This window comes from Chiloscyllium plagiosum, unplaced genomic scaffold (genome assembly GCF_037043375.1).
Source record: "Chiloscyllium plagiosum isolate Xiang-an unplaced genomic scaffold, Cpla_swu_hap1 HiC_scaffold_6, whole genome shotgun sequence".
Classification (NCBI taxonomy): Eukaryota; Metazoa; Chordata; class Chondrichthyes; order Orectolobiformes; family Hemiscylliidae; genus Chiloscyllium; species Chiloscyllium plagiosum.
The window spans coordinates 100,752,932-100,773,084 of NW_028270144.1; the positions used below are offsets into that span (position 1 = coordinate 100,752,932).

The 20,153-nt window shown below is 40.9% G+C and overlaps 1 protein-coding gene across 12 annotated transcripts in view; it reads right to left on the reverse strand.

Annotated features, from left to right (window-relative positions):
- LOC122550811 (periostin-like) overlaps positions 1-20,153 on the reverse strand; it is a 124,884-nt gene that overhangs the window by 104,359 nt on the left and 372 nt on the right. For all 12 annotated transcript variants that reach the window (XM_043692103.2, XM_043692106.2, XM_043692102.2 and 9 more), the window contains exon 2: positions 19,996-20,094. In XM_043692103.2, coding sequence (XP_043548038.1) covers positions 19,996-20,094 — 99 coding nt within the window. The remainder of the gene's footprint in view (positions 1-19,995; positions 20,095-20,153) is intronic.

Genomic DNA, 20,153 nt, shown 5'->3' on the forward strand with positions numbered 1-20,153 from the left:
CCTGCAGGATGGTCATAAAGCACAGGCTTGCATTGCAGGATGTACCTAGCACCTAGCACTGAGAAACTACAGCAAGAACACTGCTTGCAGGCACAGGCATGCAGTTCACAATCTGCACCTGGCAGCATCTCAGGGCTGCTTGCTCACTTAGTACTTATTTGCATGCACACTGCACCCAGTCTTTCCTTGCTTCACCATGCCATGTGTGAGTACCTCAGCCAGAACCGAAAGGCTAAACAGTTGTTCTCATGTGCTGTTTTGCACAGACAGGCTTCTTACTAGTAGGGATCTGTCTGGGGTGGGGAAATCTGCATTGTGGGAGCGGACTACGTCTCCTCTTGTTTTGTTCATTTCACCTGGTTGTCATAGAGTCATAGAAATGTACAGCATGGAAACAGACCCTTCGATCCGACCCGTCCATGCCGACCAGATATCCCAACCCAATCTAGTCCCACCTGCCAGCACCCGGCCAATATCCCTCCAAACCCTTCCTATTCATACACCCATCCAAATGCCTCTTAAATGTTGCAATTATACCAGCCTCCATCATTTCCTCTGGCAGCTCATTCCATACGCGTACCACCCTCTGTGTGAAAACGTTGCCCCTTAGGTCTCTTTTATATCTTTCCCCTCTCACCCTAAACCTATGCCCTCTAGTTCTGGACTCCCCGACCCCAGGGAAAAGACTTTGTCTATTTATCCTATCCATGCCCCTCATAATTTTGTAAACCTCTATAAGGTCACGCCTCAGCCTCCAACGGTCCAGGGAAAACAGCCCCAGCCTGTTCAGCCTCTCCCTATAGCTCAAATCCTCCAACTCTGGCAACATCCTTGTAAATCTTTTATTGAACCCTTTCAAGTTTCACAACATCTTTCCAATAGGAAAGAGAACAGAATTGCACACAATATTCCAACAGTGGTCTAACCAATTTCCTGTACAGCCACAACATGACCTCCCAACTCCTGTACTCAATACTCTGACCAATAAAGGAAAGCATACCAAATGCCTTCTTCACTATCCTATCTACCTGCGACTCCACTTTCAAGTAACTATGAACCTGCATTCCAAGGTCTCTTTGTTCAGCAACACTCCCTAGGACCTTACCATTAAGTGTGTAAGTCCTGCTAAGATTTGCTTTCCCAAAATGCAGCACCTCACATTTATCTGAATTAAATTCCATCTGCCACTTCTCAGCCCATTAGCCCATCTGGTCCAGATCCTGTTGTAATCCCAGGTAACCTCTTCGCTGTCCACTACACCTCCAATTTTGGTGTCATCTGCAAACTTACTAACTGTATCTCTTATGCTCGCATCCAAATCATTTATGTAAATGACAGAAAGTAGAGGACCCAGCACCGATCCTTGTGGCGCTCCACTGGTCACAATCCTCCAGTCTGAAAAACAACCCTCCACCGCCAGCCTCTGTCTTCTACCTTTAAGCCAGTTGTGTATCTAAATGGCTCGTTCTCCCTGTATTCCATGAGATCTAACCTTGCTAATCAGTCTCCCATGGAGAACCTTGTCGGACGCCTTACTGAAGTCCATATAGATCACATTTACTGCTCTGCCCTCATCAATCCTCTTTGTTACTTCTTCAAAAAACTCAATCAAGTTTGTGAGACATGATTTCCCACGTACACAGCCATGTTGACTATCCCTAATCAGTCTTTGCCTTTCCAAATACATGTACATCCTGTCCCTCAGGATTCCCTCCAACAACTTGCCCACCACTGAGGTCAGGCTCACCGGTCTATAGTTCCCTGGCTTGTCTTTACCGCCCTGGCTTGTCTTTACCGCCCACCACGTTTGCCAACCTCCAGTCTTCTGGCACCTCACCTGTGACTATCAATGATACAAATATCTCAGCAAGAGGGCCAGCAATCACTTATCTGCCTTCCCACAGAGTACTTGGGTACACCTTATCAAGTCCTGGAAAATAATCCACCTTTAACCGTTTCAAGACATCCAGCAATTCCTCCTCTGTAATCTGGACATTTTGCAAGATGTCATCATCTATTTCCCTACAGTCTATATCTTCCATATCCTTTTCCACAGTAAATACTAATGCAAAATATTCATTTAGTACCTCCCCCATTTTCTGTGGCTCCACAAAAAGGCCGCCTTGCTGATCTTTGAGGGGCCCTATTCTCTCCCTAGTTACCCTTTTGTCCTTAATATATTTGTAAAATCCCTTTGGATTCTCCTTAATTCTACTTGCCAAAGCTATCTCATGTCCCTGTTTTGCCCTCCTGATTTCCCTCTTAAGTATTCTCCTACTTCCTTTATACTCTTCTAAGAATTCACTCGATCTATCCTGTCTATACCTTACATATGCTTCCTTCTTTTTCTTAACCAAACCCTCAATTTTTTTAGTCATCCAGCATTCCCTATACCTACCAGCCTTTCCTTTCACCCTGACAGGAATATACTTTCTCTGGATTCTCATTTTTTCATTTCTGAAGGCTTCCCATTTTCCAGCCGTCCTTTTACCTGCGAGCATCTGCCTGCAATCAGTTTTTGAAAGCTCTTGCCTAATACCGTCAAAATTGGCCTTTCTCCAATTTAGAACTTCAACTTTTAGATCTGGTCTATCCTTTTCCATCACAATTTTATAACAAATAGAATTATGGTCGCTAGTCCAAAAGTGCTCCCCCACTGACACCTCAGTCACCTGCCCTGCCTTATTTCCCAAGAGTAGGTCAAGTTTTGCACCTTCTCTAGTCGGTACATCCACATACTGAATCAGAAAATTGTCTTGTACACACTTAACAAATTCCTATCCATCTAAACCTTTAACACTATGGCAGTCCCAGTCTCTGTTTGGAAAGTTAAAATCCCCTACCATAACTATTCTATTATTCTTACAGATAGCTGAGATCTCCTTACAAGTTTGTTTCTCAATTTCCCTCTGACTATTAGGCGGTCTATAATACAATCCCAATAAGGTGATCATCCCTTTCTTATTTCTCAGTTCCACCCAAATAACTTCCTTGGATGTATTTCCGGGAATATCCTCCCTCAGCACAGCTGTAATGCTATCCCATATCAAAAATTCCACTCTCTCTCCTCTCTTGCCTCCCTTTCTATCCTTCCTGTCGCATTTGTATCCTGGAAGATTAAGCTGCCAGTCCTGCCCATGTTTTCGTAATTGCTATGGTATCCCAGTCCCATGTTCCTAACCATGCCCTGAGTTCATCTGCCTTCCCTGTTAGGCCCCTTGCATTGAAATAAATGCAGTTTAATTTATTAGTCCTACCTTGTCCCTGCCTGCCCTGACGTTTGATTCACTTCTGTTCTCAACTGTACCAGTCTCTTTCCTCACTATCTCCCTGGGTTCCATCTCCCCCCACCTTACTAGTTTAAATCCTCCCAAGCAGTTTTAGCAAATTTCCCTGCCAGTATATTAGTCCCCTTCCAATTTAGGTGCAATCCGTCCTTCTTGTACAGGTCACTTCTACCCCAAAAGAGATCCCAATGATCCAAAAATGTGAATCCTTCTCCCATACACCAGCTCCTCAGCCATGCATTCATCTACTCTATTCCTGCCCTCACTAGCTCGTAGCACTGGGAGTAATCCAGATATTACTACCCTTGAGGACCTCCTTTTTAAATTTCTGCCAAATTCTCTGTAATCTCCCTTCAGAATCTCAACCTTGTCCCTTCCTATATCGTTGGTTCCAATGTGGACAATGACCTCTTGCTGGCCCCTCTCCCCCGTGAGAACATTCTGCACCCTCTCTGAGACATCCTTGATCCTGGCACCAGGGGAACAACACACCATTCTGCTTTTTCTCTGCTGGCCACAGAAACGTCTGTCTGTACCTCAGACTACAGAATCCCCTAACACAATTGATGTCTTGGAAGCCAACATACCCCTCGTTGCATTAGAGCCAGTCTCAAGACCAGAAATTTGGCTGTTCGTGCTACGTTCCCCTGAGAATCTATCACCCCTACATTTTCCAAAACAGCATACCTGTTTGAAATGGGTATATCCACAAAAGACTCCTGCCCTAGTTGCCGACCTCCCTTACCCTTCCTGGAGTTAACCCATCTATGTGACTGTATCTGAGACTTACCCCCTTCCTATATCTGCCATCCATCACATACTGTTGCTGTTGCAAATTCCTCATAGCTTCTATCTGTCTCTCCAACTGATCCACTCAATCTGATAAGATTCGCATCCAACAGTGTTTATGGCAGATATAGTCTGCAGTAACCCTTAAAATCTCTTTAAACTCCCACATCTGACAAGAAGTACACATCACTCTACTAAAGGCCATTTTTGCTCCTTCACAATCTACAGACCCAGAAAATAACACCGTCTCATTCCTCTACAAAACACTGCACCAGGTTAAATTAATAACTATGGCTTATATTTTAAGTTTAATCAAGAGACTTATCTCCAAAAACATATAATCAAGAAAGAACCCACTGTACTTACTAATACAGCCTTTCTCTTGGACAGACTTAAAACAACAATCAACTTATCTGATTCTGTGCTGTGAATTTTGCCCAAACCTGTTCCTCCAAGATTAGTTGTGAAATTCACTGTTTGTTAATTTTCCCAGACGTGCACCGATGCCCAGCGAATCATGAATTCAAAAACAGCAAAAGCAGTAACTGTGCAGGTTCTCTCTCTCTCTGTCTCCTGCACTGTCCTCACCATGTGCCTCCTTTGTCTGCTCTTCTCCCTTTTAAAACTGCTGTTGTTTTGACTGTTTTTTCCAAAGTTCCAAAACAATGCAACAGCATATAAAACAGTAATTGCTGCTCCTGGAATTTGAGGAAATCAACTCCAACACCTAAAATATCTCAAAAAAAAAGGAGCAGCTCTTACAGCCAGAAATTTTTCCCGTCCTCCATCTTGGATTACCCAGGATCCTGTCAATAGAAGTTCAAGGCTGAATTGCGTACCTGGCCAATGAGAGGTTGTGGGTGTCCAGTGGGCACTTGGGATAGAATAGTGCTGCCTTACAGAAGGTGTTTAATTGAGATGTAGCCAGAAACAGAGAAACTGTGTAGTGTAGTGGTCAATAATGACAGGGTGAGAGAATGGGATTGTATGTGCAAGGATGTGTCAGCCATGTTGGCTCGTACCATCGGCAGAGTGGCTTTGTGGCTGCAGTGAAGAGCAACACCAGATTGCCAATGCCAGTCCAGGTACATAGTAGCCTTTTAAAGAAACCCCAGGCGTGAGGGATGTCTGGATTTTGATGGACATCCACTGAGTTGTGAGATTTTCCAGAAAAGCCACAGGATAAACAGGACTAGAATCACAAATGGGGGATACTTTAGGGTGGCATAGAGAGTTAATTTGGCAGATTTGATGAGGTAGAGAGAGAGAGAGAGAGAGAGAGAGGGAGCTCATTGGACCTCATGGCAAAAAACCCTTCAAAATCTTGACACAATGACCATCTTGCCAAAGGTTCAGCTGTACAAGAAGAAGAGGCTTCCTTCAGGAATACTTTGCTGCTGATTGGCCCTTGCAGTGAGGAAATATTTCATCTCCTCTTTATTGTTCCTTTCTCACCTGGTCAACATTGGGAGGACAGTTTCCTTGCAAATATAAATGCAAGCTTGTATCTTTTCTCTTCTTACCAGTGCATCAATGCTAACCAATTTTGTTTTCCCTTTTTTAAGGATCAGCATCCGTTATTTTACATTTTGTTTTTCCATCCCCTGATCTTGTGTCTCCTTTACCTCTATCACTGGTGCAATGGTAAAAGTGAATGCAACTTAAGGCGTAAATTCCTCTCATTTTGTCCTCCCCTATTGGTCTCTGTAAGGAATGGAATTCCTCTCCACAACTATATTGTTGACAACAAGGGCAAGGTTAAAGCAAAATAACAAATGTGATTCTCTAACTGGCTCCTTGGTGTGACAACCTATCGAGACTCTGAAATCCCTCCACAGAGGCTGGTATCCTGTCACTAAGCCACCCACTATTTACATATGGAGAGTCCTTAACACTGATCCAGCTGCCTCAGAGTCAGCTCTGTGAGGGAACAGAATGTCTGACACTCCTGTTGGTATCGGTCAGCCAGGGCTCCCTGATTGGACCAGATTAACAGCCTCAATCAGAAATTCATTCTCTTCTTCAGGCTGCAAGGGCATTAAGGTGGTGACATCTGCCATGTCCATCTCAGATTCCCAAGTCTCTTCAACATTTGATGGAGAGGTCAGACCCATGGGCTCAGGAACAGTCAGTAAGGCAGTCAGAGAGCCATGTTGTTCCCACATTGTGTGCAAGTTTGCAGCTGTCATATGGTCCACGTGCTTACTCAGAACCATCCCTCCTATCTGAACTTTATATGTCACTGGACTTGATCTTGCCTTGACTGTGCCTCTTACCCATGCAGGGCCACTCCTGTGGTTCCTACATAAAACTTTGTTCCCTGAAGCAAACTGTCTCTCTTGCTGAGCGGAATCTTGTACCCACCATTGGCATTTCTGATGTTGTTTCACCCTCCCTGCCCAGTCCAGGAAGATCGGCTATAATCTGGTTCAGAGCCTTCTCCCCAATAGCAACTCTGCTGGAGCTATCCTTGCATGAAGGGTGATCAAAAAGGAATCAGGACAGTTTGGTGTCTACTGAAGCTGTAGGCTGTTGCTTTAAGCCTGCCTTCAAGCTCTTTCTGCCAGCTCATTGGAAGATGGATGGTATGGAGCTGTCCTTATATAGCAATTGACATTAGGAAATTTTCAAATTCCCTGCTGGTAAATGATGGCCCATTATCTGTGACCAACACTTGGCAGTAACTTTTGTCCTCGTTGGCAATCTGGGCATTACATGTCGATACCAGATCTTGTTTGTGATCCCAGTATGCCAACACTTTAAAGGATGATAGCTGTTTCTTCACTTCCCTGAAAGCTTTGGCTTGGCTGCAAGACCATTTCCAAGGCTGACCCTTTCAGAACTAATCCAAAGGTGCCAGGATGGAGGCCAGGTTATGTATGAACTTTCTGCAATAATTCCCTAGCCCAAGATCTAAGCTCCAGTACTGATGTGGAAGCAGAGACACCATTAATTGTCCTCACTTTATCATGCAATGGGTGTAACCTGGTCTTGTCGACTATGTGGCCCAATTACGTCACTTGGGGTGTCTGGAACACACATTTTTCCTTTCTAAAGTGTACATCCGCCTGGGAGCAACATCTAAAGACTATGTCCAAGTTCTCCAAGTGCTCCCTATTAGTTTTCCCTGTGATGGGAAAATCATCTAGATAATTGGCAACCTAGGGTAGACCTTGTAAAATGTTCTCCATTGTCCATTGAAACGTTGCACAGGCTGACAATACCCCAAATGGTAGTCTTGTATAAGGATACAAATCCTTATGGGTATTAATTGTAACATAAATCTGGGAGTCCTCATCTAATTGAAATTGCAAGTGGACATATATCATGTCCAGTCTTGTGAAGGACAGCTCCCTGTCAGCTTTGCTTATAAATCCTCCATATGAGGGATCGGGTATTTATCCAGCTGTGAAAAGCAGTTTACTGTTTGTTTAAAATCCCCACAAAGGTGAAACAACCAATTGGTCTTCACATTCAGTATGACTAATGCTGCCCATTCTGCAAACTGGATGGTCTGATCATTACTTCACTTTCTGGCCTCCTGGTTTCTGCCTCTACTTTTGCCTATAAGGCACATGGCACTGGACAGACGTTGCAGAATCATGGAATTGCTTCCTGGTCAACATATATGGTGACATTGGCTCCTTTGACAGTCCCTCGACCTTCCTGAATGACATAATTGGAATTTCACTCAGATGGCCATTCTAATTGAAAAATGTTGAGCCAATCTAAGTGAACCTTTCTCGACCAATTTCACTCCGTCAAGCTTGGGCCCGAGCCTTTTACTACAATCGGTGGGAACCGAACCAGCTGCTTCTCAGAGGAGATTGGAACTGAAGTTGTACCCTTACTTTGCAATGGTTCCCTGGTCTAGGTTCTCAGTGTAGCTGAGGTCTTGTACAAATTTAAGGGTTGGAGTGAAATGTTGTGAAAGCTTGGTTCTGTAATCACTGAAAAGACTGCACCGGTATCAAGCTCCACTGGAACCCAGTGACCATTTCACCAGATGATTATTTTGATTGGTTCTGATTTGGATGTTCCTGAACCACACGTAGGTGGACTTCCCAGGGTGTGCACTCTCCCAGATACCGGCCTATGAGTTCTCTTACTCAATTTAGGTCTGGCGGGACTCTTTTGCAGTCTCAAGTCTGCAATAGTGGCAGCAACTACAATGGCTTGCAGGCCTGGATCTTGAAGAAAATGTTAGCCATTTGGCTGAGGCTTGGCTTTGATTTGGGTTTTGCTGTGGGCTGACCTAGGGTCCTTCTGTTCAGGACATGTCCTGAATGAGGCTATGCAATTGCCTTCATTCAAGCGGTGTTCCCAAGCGCAGTTGGACTAGCAAGAGCATCCACTTCCATCAAAATACCCTGAAACTCATATGCTTCACTTACCGCATTTTCCAATGTTAAAGCCAGTTGTAGTGCCTGTTTGACATCCAGCTTCAGCTAATCGGCACTTTTGCACGGTTATATCATTAATCACACGAAACAAACAGTCTCTCAACATCCCATTAAGGGTTAAACCAAAGTCACATGCCTCCACCATTCGTCTTAACCTCGTCAAAAATCCCAATACCAATTCCCCTGTTTCTTCAATTGTTGAGTAAAACCAATGATGTCTCAGAGTTGGAGGAAGCTCGCGGTCATAATATTCCTTAACTAAATCCATCAATTCTTGAAAAGGTTTAGTATCTGGTGTCTCAAGGAAAATTAGGCTCTGAATAACTGAATAAAGCTGCAGGTCCACAAGCTGTCAGGAGAATTAATTATTGCTTTTCATCTGCTCCAATGTTATTTCCCCATAAAAAAAGGTATTCTTTCCACATACTGGGCCCAGTCTTTGATGGCAGGATTGAACGAGTCAAGCTTCCAAAATAATAGCATGATGCCAGATATGCTTACTCCAACTCAAAGATGCCAGTTGCGAGGGAATTTCTTCAGGAGTGTATTTTCTTTCTCTCATTACCGTTGCAATAACTCCATAGACACTTGTATCCTGTCACCAAGTTGCTCTTTGTTTACAAATGGAGATTCCTCAGAGCCAGCTCTATGAGTGAACAGGGTGCCTGACACTCCTGTTCTTCTCTGTCAGTCAGGGCTCTCTGATTGGACCAGGTTAACAGCCCCAGTCAGGGAACTCATATTCTATTAGGTCCACCTGGCTGACCTTGTTACAATCACTACAGATTCCAAGTCATGATATGGGAGTGTGTTGGGTTTTTCTCTTTCTTTGACTCTTTTTCTAAAATGCTCTTTCTGAAAATAGATGATAACTCCAAGTCAATGTGAATTTTCAGCTCATTGCAGGTTGAGAGAATCTATAAGTCTACGGTTTGGCCTGTCATGGGTAAATTGAGATGCAAGGATATGGTCTATCTGCATTTGTCTGCACTCCTTCCTATTCCACACTCTTAGAAAAGAACACTTTATTGCACCACTGAGACATTTTATATCCCAATATTTTCTTTTGGTTTAACTCTCGGGTGGGAAGGATGGATGCATTACTAAAACGGCATTTATTGCTGAATTGTAGACTTCTACATTCATTCGACTGCCAATAGAATTACGATCACTGGAACTTCTTTCACTGAAAGCATCAAAGTGTGGAAACATTCATCCCTCAAGTCTGAACTGGGTTCCAGGTTTCTGGAAGTCACAGCCTCAAGATCCCTTTACGTGTTATGTTTCAATTATATTTACTTAATTATTCTAATGCTGGATAAGTCATTTTTTTTTCATCATTTCAGTTGAGCTATTTCATCTGTTCAGTTCAGACTTCACTACTGGATTACCACCTTTTAGTTATTTATTTCAAATAAGCAATCCCTTAATTATTTGAGAAGTGACAAAGGATCATTCTTGTAAAAACATGTGATTGGCTGATTTTTCATTGTTAACTTTATATTCAATTGAGCTAGCCATAGTAAAAACCATCTACAATAAAGGAAACTTGAACATATTTCAAACATGAAAGAACAGATGGCCTTTAAGGAGAAATAGCTCTATGGGACTTCTCCAACATCATTAAAGTGATTCACAGTGTTTTATGACATAGGAAAAGGGCATTCAGCCCAATTGAAACAGCAGTACAATTCAATCCCATGCCCCAGTTTTTCTTCACAGTAATATAAATTAGTCAACCAATTGCCTTTTGAATATTCCTGGGGCAATTTATTCAACCATCCTTTCTGGTGGATGTTTAAGATCTTCACAACCTCCTACATGAAAAACATTCTCATTACTTCTTTGCTAACTGTTTTTAAATTTATGACCTCTGGTTATTGACCTACTTGCCAGATAAAACAGTTTCTTCCCAATTGTTCCACCGAAGCCTCTTATAATTTTTAGCATCTCCATCTGATCTTGAACAATGTCAGCTTCTCCAATCTCTCCATACTGACTGTTAGCTTCCCAATGTATTTCCTCTGTCGTTTTTCACATACTTTTATATCTTGTCAAAATGTGTTGCTCCAAATTGTACACAATACTTGTGCTAACACCTAATTATTGACTTGTAAAGATACAGCATGACTTCATTATTTGTGTTTGGTGTCCTGATTTGCAATGGCAAGTATCCTACACATTCTCTCTCACCAAAAGACTCATAGAGGAAACTTTTCTTCATGGTCCCTCACTTCATCTTACCTTTTAGTAAATTATAATTTCATAATATCACTTACTTTCTACCATGTGTTTCTATTTTGTAGAATAGTTTTGCAATAATTAATCAAATGTTTATTGGAAGTCCGTATACACAGCATCTGTTAATTGCATGTAAGTTCTGTTTAATTTATGTAGGCAGTAGTCATTAACTGAGGATTTACTTGAGCCCCTATAAATAGACACAAACTACAGCTATGGTTATTGAGGTTAAAAGGTATGTTCTTGTAACATGTAACTATGTATATACGAGTTTAGAAACTGTGTAAATATTGGCTCCATCGAACGTTCCCCAAGAGGCTTAGTATAGAACATGATAGGAGAGGAGGTTATCGCAAAAATGAAGGCTGAAAGTTAAAATCTTGTTTCCAAACAGTAAATCATCATCCTGCATGTTTATTGTTATGTTTGAACACAATATCTTTAAATTTGGGTCACGTGAATCAGGTTATGTGATCATTTCTGAAGTCTACCTGACCAAAGGGGAGTATTAAAGATTAATGGAAAGTCCATATTGTTCTGTTGCATACAAGGTGCCAGGTACTCACACTTTAAGATGATTGTAGTGACATTAGATTAGATTAGATTAGATTGCATTACATTACAGTGTGGAAACAGGCCCTTCGGCCCAACAAGTCCACACCGACCCGCCGAAGCGAACCCACCCATACCCCTACCCCTACATTTACCCCTTACCTAACACTACGGGCAATTTAGCATGGCCAATTCACCTGGCCCTGCACATCTTTGGACTGTGGGAGGAAACCGGAGCACCCGGAGGAAACCCACGCAGACACGGGGAGAACGTGCAAACTCCACACAGTCGCCTGAGGCGGGAATTGAACCCGGGTCTCTGGCGCTGCGAGGCAACAGTGCTAACCACTGTGCCACCGTGCCGCCATGTGACATGTGGTTAGATGGCTAGTTTCCAAAGTCCAAGGAAATTACTAAGAATTTGGCGTTGTGAACAGTGTGCTTTAAACTGTCTATTTATTTCATAATAATGGACAGTTGAAATTTCAAGAGTAGCTAATCAGCATTTCTACTTAAATACATGTGATTCACATAACCGTGAAAATGGATTTTGAAAGGAAAGGTTTCTAACATATTCCCAAAACTCACAAAGTTAGTTTGCCAGGGTGCATGAAAGAGAAAATAGCTAGACCCTGGAAGTATCTATGGTTTGCTGCACAGACATGCACACTCAAATTGTAAAGACCAAATTGGAAAGAAGAATTGAAAGTTGGCCTTGTTTATAGGAAAATTCAGAGAACCATTACAGTTCAGGAGGCCAATCAGCCCATCTTGCCTGCACTGTCTAAACTGACAGAAATGTTATTTGACTTCTAAAGGAATGGAACTAAAGCCATGAGAGCCATGAATCTCTTTGGTGATTTTCTTAGAATTTTAAATGACTACTTCTGGGACAGTGTAATGTACATCCATGAAGTGGGCTTTCAGTTGGGTTAAAATGTAAAAAATTTTGTTCTATACTCTAAAGTACAAGTGACCTGCAAAAACAGAGTTTCATCAACAGTATTTTCAGTTGTCATAGTAAAAGTCTTGTTGTGTCATCATTTTCAGCCATTGACTGGATATTCAAATTTGTTTTTTTGAAAAGTTATCAATTTCTATAGATGCCTGTAATGATAACCATTGTGGAAAACAACAGAAAGCAAATATAAAATGGATATAAAATATACCTTTCAATCTTCTCTGAGTGTCAACTATATGACAGTAGAAGAATAAAGCAGATATGTGGACTTTGGTTACATTCCCTACCAAAGGGGAAAATGGTGTAGCCTTGGCATTGTTATAAGCTATCGAACATGAAGTCAGAAGTAAACTATTTTGTGAGTTGGATGTCTATTGGTTAGATAGAGTTTTTTGGATGAAATCACAAGCAAGTTGATCTGTTAAATGCCTATAGTCAGATTTATAGATTTCAGAAGAGATGGGCATTCCATGATAGACTACAGCATAGGTATTAACCGCTTATGTAAAAAGTTGGCAAAGCTACAGTTGGATTCCTGGATCAGCATTATGTATGCTCAAATTCTTGAAAATATGCAAGAGGTTCTCATGCAGTTAGGCCCTTGTTTTGACTTGTGTTCAGATCTTGGAGAGGGAGACTCTGTTGCATCAAATATCAGTTCTTGAGAAGTTCTAGGGAAACAATTCTTCTTGGGGCAAAGTGACCATTCCACAGTAACACAAAGGATAGAGAATCAATAAGTGCCGGATTTGGAAATGCTACAGATAATGGATACAGGCATCAATACCACAGAAGGATTAACAGCAGTAAAATGAGGATGAGTATTTTCAAATCGAGACATTACCAAAGAAGACAGAAATGGAAAAAAAAACAAAGAAGAAAGAGTTCCAGAAACTGCAAAGGAACAATTATTAAGTACTTCAGGTGTGAATTGGGATATAACCACGTGATTAAGTGCCCAAAGCAGAAAGGCAAGGTCCTTGAAATGACACATGACAAAGAGAATTCTAAGAAAGAGGATAAAGAAATAGTGAATCAAAATAAATACCAGCTACATGGAGCTTAATTATGGGTATATTCTTAGTTTGTAATCCTTAGTTAAGTCTGCTCGTTCTCATTTTCTGTTTTCCTAATCTTTCTTGGAACTAATGAAACCAGCTCTTTTCCAGTTCAATGTTGACTTTGATTTGTCTCATTGTATAACCACTTTAAACCTAAATTTAATACGATAGGATATCACTGAAACAAATGGAACTCACATTAGTTTATTTAGACTGGATTGCACTGCCTGAAATAATGGAGGCAGTAATGGTCAAAAGGAAGTTGAGTAAATGTTTGAAGATGAAATATATTGCAAGGACTACTGTGAATGTATATGGAGATAGAATTAAAGAGCCAGCAAAGGCACGATGGGTTGATTGGCCTCTTTCAGTGTTGCATCATTCTATGATTCCCCAGTCACGGATAAGCATTACTTCCTTCCACATTTAACTGGAAAGGTAACAAATTAAGAATGTCTTCTGCATTCATTTTGGGTATTTTTCTCCTTTGTTGATTTTGCACCATCTCACTATTAGGATAATTAAAGACCCAAACAATTATTCTTCTATTACTTTTATGATTCTCAGAAACTTGCCAACATATCTTTTCCTGTATTGCCTTCTTTAGGAATCTACATTAAACACCCAGCATTTTAACAGGTCCTTTTCTGTTCCTAAATACTAATCAATTAGATTCAGTCTTTAAAACTTCATGTTATGTCACCCTTGTAAATCTGCAAAATTCTCCTTGGTCGATGCTTCCACACTCATCCTGGATTTTTACCTTCCTTATTCCTTCTGAATGACTTGGAGCCAGGAATTTTAAATTCCCATTTCTGGCCATGTTGAAACCAGATCTCCGCAATAATCATTGCATCATAACCCCAAATGGGCTTAGTTGGCTTAGCTTTTTCCTTATTCTAATTTCTGCGCTAATTAATTTTAGTTAAATTTGATAGTCATATTTCACTTTAGAATCTGACGTAGCAAAGCAACTTCACTACAAATGGTCACTTAGGTATAGAAGCACAAAGTACTGAAGATTCTGGAATTCTGAAGCAAAACAGAAAATGCTGGAAATGCACAGGAGGTTTGGCAGCATCTGTTAGGGATGAAGGTAGAAGGCAGGAGAGATTAATTAACACAACGAATGATGGGAAGGCAGAAAGAGATGTCAATATGCAAATGAAGAAATAAAAGATGGTTCTTGATGAGCTAATAACGCCGGAATGACAAAAGCAGCCGCAGAAACAATAAATGCATAAATAATGTCAGCTCTGACAAAGAGTTATCTAGACTCGTAACATTAGCTTGCTCTCTCTCCATGGATGCTGCCTGACCCCCTGTGATCTCCAGCATTTTTTTGTTTTCAATGCATAAATAAATGGCAGGGGAGGTAATGAATTGAAGATGATGAACTCAACATTGAGCCTGGCAGGCTGTAAAGCAACTAATAAAAAGTGAGTGCTGCTCCCTGAGCTTATGCTGCATTTCATTGGAACAGCGGAGCAGACTGAGGATATAAAAGTCAGAATGTAAGTGGGCAGAGAATTTGCATTTCAATTGCACAAAACAGTTCCTGACTAAACAGCAAAGTTTGATATATTGCATAGTTACTTTGTTTCATGAGTTATTTGAGAAATTCAGTATGCACTACACATTTGCTTGTTGTTTCAGTGTGTTGCTGAAAGTGTGAGCACATGGAACAATAATTTCATAGGTTATTTAAATATTTTACACATAGATGAGAAAAAGTACTAGCTTTAATATCTATAGGCAATGCACTTAACAGTGATGTATGGAAATAGTTGAGGGATTCATTAGTAAAACAGAGGTTATAGCATTCATTATTAATATTAGAAAGTAAAACACAGATCTACTCTCCTGATACTTCAATTTTGATTAATCAATCAAATTCATAGCATAAAAGCTCAGTACAAAATTTAGGACCCAAAGTAGAGGTGTTGACGTCTTGAACTAAGTACCTCAGTTCTAAAAGCAAACTATTAACTGTATCTTTTAACAATATCTGCCTGACAGTTTGAATGAAAAGCATAATTTTCTTTTGTAATGTAAAGTATAATCATCAAGCATATAGCAGACATAAGAATATATATCTGACATACTATGCTTAATATGTTGATATGAAGAATAGGAGCTTAACATGTACTCAGATTGCAGTGATACTACAGGTCCATGTCTAAGATTCTTCTTTGGTCAATGGAAACTTTAATGACTTTGTACAACACAAGGCAAATCAGCTGATAATTTTATATCACTGAATAACAGAGGGTGGTTTACATGTGGAATGAACTTCCTGAGGAAGTGGTGGATGTGGGTACAATTACAATGTTTAAAAGACATTTGGCTTAGTACATGAAGAGGAAAGGTTTGGAGGGATATGGGCCAGGAGCAGACAGGTGAGACTAGTTTAGTTTGGGATCATGTTCGGCATGGACTGGTTGAACCAAAGCGTCTGTTTCTGTGCTGTATGACTTTATGGCTTTATGACTCTATATGTTGGCCTGTGTTCAGTGATCTGTTCTTGCTGCTGTCTATATAATACTGCCTGTACTTGTGTGGACACTTGTATTCAGCTTTACATCCGGCCAAGTTAGTGTCATACAGAGTAGTGGCTTCTCTCCGAAGTTGAAGATTGTTCATCATTAAATTTCCAAATTTTTCAGGCCACTTGCAATGTTTATTTTTTTGTACTAGATTGGTTTTAATGTGGTCAAGTCTCTGATTAAGTGGTGGGGAAATCTTTCAGAGGCTAATATAATGCAAAATCACTGGCAACTTGAGCCTACCTCTTGGAGATATGGGTCATGTCTGGAGATCAAGACCATCAATTTGACCAAAGTTAGATTAACACTGCTTCATTTCAATGAAAATCTGTGTTTTTTTTAAATCCACTGTTAAAACCCACTCACAATTTTTGTGTTATGGCTAGACATAGCAGCAGTGGGTGGCAAGGACTGGAAACATTTCACAGGAGGGAACTGTGTGCATCATATTAGATACAGGCACTGGCAAAGCACTCTGATCATGTTAAAACTTTAATGCTTAGAAATGGGATGGGAAGTATGATGCACACAGTTCCCTCCTGTGAAATGGTTCCAGTCCTTGCCACCACTGCTGCTGTGTCTAGCCATAACACAAAAATTGTGAATGGGCTTTAACAGTGGATTTAAAAAAAACACACACACAAATATATAAATAAGGCTGGGTTGGTATGCCATTCAATTTAGATCCCAGATTTGACACCCACCCCCACCCCCCACTCCCAACAGATTTGTACTCCATGTGGTGTCCAACCAAAGGAAATTGAGACTGTTTTCTTTGAGGAGTGGCATTCCATTTCTCCCTGGGGATAGGTTTGACCCTTAAATAGATTTATACTCCAATTTCATGCTAGTCCAAAGCCGAAAGCACTTCACAAAGGTACTAAAACTGGAAGTATCATCTCGCACACCCCTTGTAATAAGACAAGGAATACATGCAAAAGAACAATTTTATTACCAGCTCCGAACAATAAAGCCATGCTGGTAATTTAGTTAATCTGTTGCTTCCAAATCTGTGATTGCAATGTAAAAATAGCAGAGAATTACCACGTAAGCATGTTCAGCATATTGACATTAGTAGTTTTCCAACCTTAATCATTCAAGTTATATAAATACACTATTTAGATGAACTAAATCACACTGGACACTTCTCCTGGTACCCCTTTTCCTCTATCACCGAAGTCTATCCATGTCTTTGTCATCTCCAGAATTGTAAAGACCCCCTAACTGACCTCCCAATCTACACACCAGCAAACTTTGTTTCATCCAACACTGTGCTGCACAAGGTTTTGCTTATTGACCTACACAGGCTGTCTCTATCTCCCCCAGTTAGACTCATCTTAGAAGATTCAATCATATGACATCCAGGCACATGATATCAATTAAGTTTATAATACAGAACAGAAATGAATAGTCTACATTGTGTCCTATCTGTTTATTTCCTCATAAGTAGTTGATTTTTAACTTTTATATCTCATCTGAGATTGGTTGCCAAAGACAGAAAATATTGCTCTCTTTAACAACACTAACTCTCACCTTTGTCAAAGTTCATAACTTTGACCAAGGTGGCACGGTGGCACGATGGTTAGCACTGCTGCCTCACAGTGCCAGATATCTGGGTTCAATTCCCGCTTCAGGCGACTGACTGTGTGGAGTTTGCACGTTCTCCCCGTGTCTGCGTGGGTTTTCTCTGGGTACTCTGGTTTCCTCCCGCAGTCCAAAGATGTGCAGGTCAGGTGAATTGGCCATGCTAAATTGCCCATAGTGTTAGGTAAGGGGTAAATGTAGGGGTATGGGTGGGTTGCGCTTCGGCGGGTTGGTGTGGACTTGTTGGGCTGAAGGGCCTGTTTCCACACTGTAATGTAATCTGATAAGGTTCAAATTATATGTTGATTCTTAAAATTCATCAACTTATTATAGTTCCATCTTCTTTTGTATAGTTTTTATTTTGTGATTTGCACCTCTAAGAATTGGCAGTCAGTGGTATAATTTATTATGCTGTTGACAATTATTGAGCACTTCTGATTATAATTGTTTCAGTCACATCGAATATTACAGGAGAAAAATAAGCCTTTGATACGTACTGTGGACTCTATCCAAACCACATCACAGGTTGTATGGTGTTTCCATTAATTTTACAAAATACTGAAACAAATTGGATGCTATGATGCCTGGTGAATTTGGTAAAACTTATTTGTGATGGGTATTAATTGATACCCAGCTCTGAACTAAATTACAGATGTTCTCCTGGCTTACCAGAAGCAGCATCCAGGAGGTTAAATGTCCATCTGGGATGCTCCTGGGGAATCCTCGGCATTCAGCTTCAAATTTTTCATTCTTATTTGTAAGTTGTTCCATGGTTGGCTTTATCCATCCCTATCTCAAACTTCTTCCAACTCATCCAAACCCCCAGTTCTTCTGATTTTGGCATTTTGCTACACAGGCCATTCCATGTATAGTTCATGCTAATCGATGAACACTGCCTAACTTTATCCCACCTTCCTGTAGTTCTGCAGCTCCACAGAACTCAACTCTTCCAGTAAACATTCAAACACTTTATCCCATGGCTTCAGGCAGTGAGTTCCAGGACTACTATACTTTGGGTGAAAAATGTGTCCTCATCACATTTTCTACAATTATTTTAAATCTCTGCTCCCCTGTTCCCAACCTCTCTGCTCAGCTAAATAAGTCATCCATATTTCCTCAATCTAGGCTCATCATAATTCTGTACACCTCAATTAAGTCATCCTTTGATCTCATCTGTTCCATGGAAAACAGTATCAGCTTATCCAATAGCTAAAGTTCTGCAGTCCTGGCAACATCTCTGTAAATCTCTTCAGTGTCCAGTGAAATCTCAGCTTTCCTGTAAATTGGTGAGTAGTACAGCAGTGAGTGTTCAAGCTGTGGTTCAGCTGGTGTTATATACAACTCCGTCAAACCCTCCATGCTCTTATAATTGCTACCTCTGCTAATAAAGGGCAATGTGCCTTATACCTTCCGTCCCACCCTATAAAACTTGCCAATTCCATTATAGATGTGAAAACATACATTCCATAGTCCCTCGTATAATTCTATCGATTATAAATGTTTTACTCTTCTGTATCACCCAAAATACCTTCCTACTGCCATCCCATGGTTGGCAACTGTGCTTTCAGTCACCTGGTCTGTGTGCTCTAGAGTTCCTCACCTCGCTTTAACACCTTCTTTGAAGTTCAACTATTTTAGCAACTTTTTCTTGAATACGCCTAATATCTTTCTGTATAGCTCAAGCATCCATTGTTCCTACTTCTCTGGGCCGATTTTCCTTCCTGCATTATTGGTGTTATATAAATGCAAGTGATTGTTGCACTGAAATACTAGGCACCCTATATCCTGCAACTTCCCCAGAGTTGCTTCCCTTCCTGTGGGAATTCTGGCTTGTTTGTGTAAACAGGCTCCTGTCACAGATCCGCTACCAGCAAATGAGACTCTGCAATTCCATTTCAGGGAAGTTACCTTAGACAGCAGAGTGGGTTTGTAAATGTAAGGGTCTTGCAGTTCAAGCAGTAGCACTTTGCCTCTGAACTAGAATGCTCCAAGTTCAATTCCTAGTCGAGGACTTGCTGGTATCAGAGAAAGCCAGTCACTGGTGCAGACAAGTTAGTGTATGTTAGTATGTTCAGCGTGGAGAGATGGGGTGGTGTTAGCGGGGCAAGGGGGAACAGAGGAGTCCAGGCGTGAAACTTACGCACCAAATGGAACATTGGTGGTGACCGAATGGCATTGTGGTGACCCCATGGAAAAAGCTGAGAGAATGGTTCTTAAACTTATCAAATATCAATTCCATTGTAATTCTTGACTTTAACTAATTTTAACGTAGTTTGAATTCGTTTCCCGTTCCTTCTCAGAACTCGATTTTCAAAATGTCAAAACTTCCCTGGGTTAACCCTGCTCAAGAAATTAACACCTTGATGTCTGTCAATATTGAAACTGACACCAACCAGTTCTGGAATCAATAAAAAACAATAGTAATGGTCTAAGTTTTTGTTTATTCCCACTTGGACATAAACAGCTGGCTACAAAGTTAGATAGCGGTTTGCAAATCGCAGGGAGGAAGCCAATGACATTTCATTACGCGACCCTTAAATCCCTTGAATGGGAGGTTTCATTAAAACTTACGCTTTTTTGCCGCAGATGGACTTACGGTACCAGTTTCGACAAGTGCTGAAGTATTTCTTCTTGGTCCCGGCCACTTGTTGAAGGGCGCACACATTGGGTCTGCAAACAGAAACAAAAATATCAAGGTCCAAAGTGAACCAAGCGAATGAAATGGCATA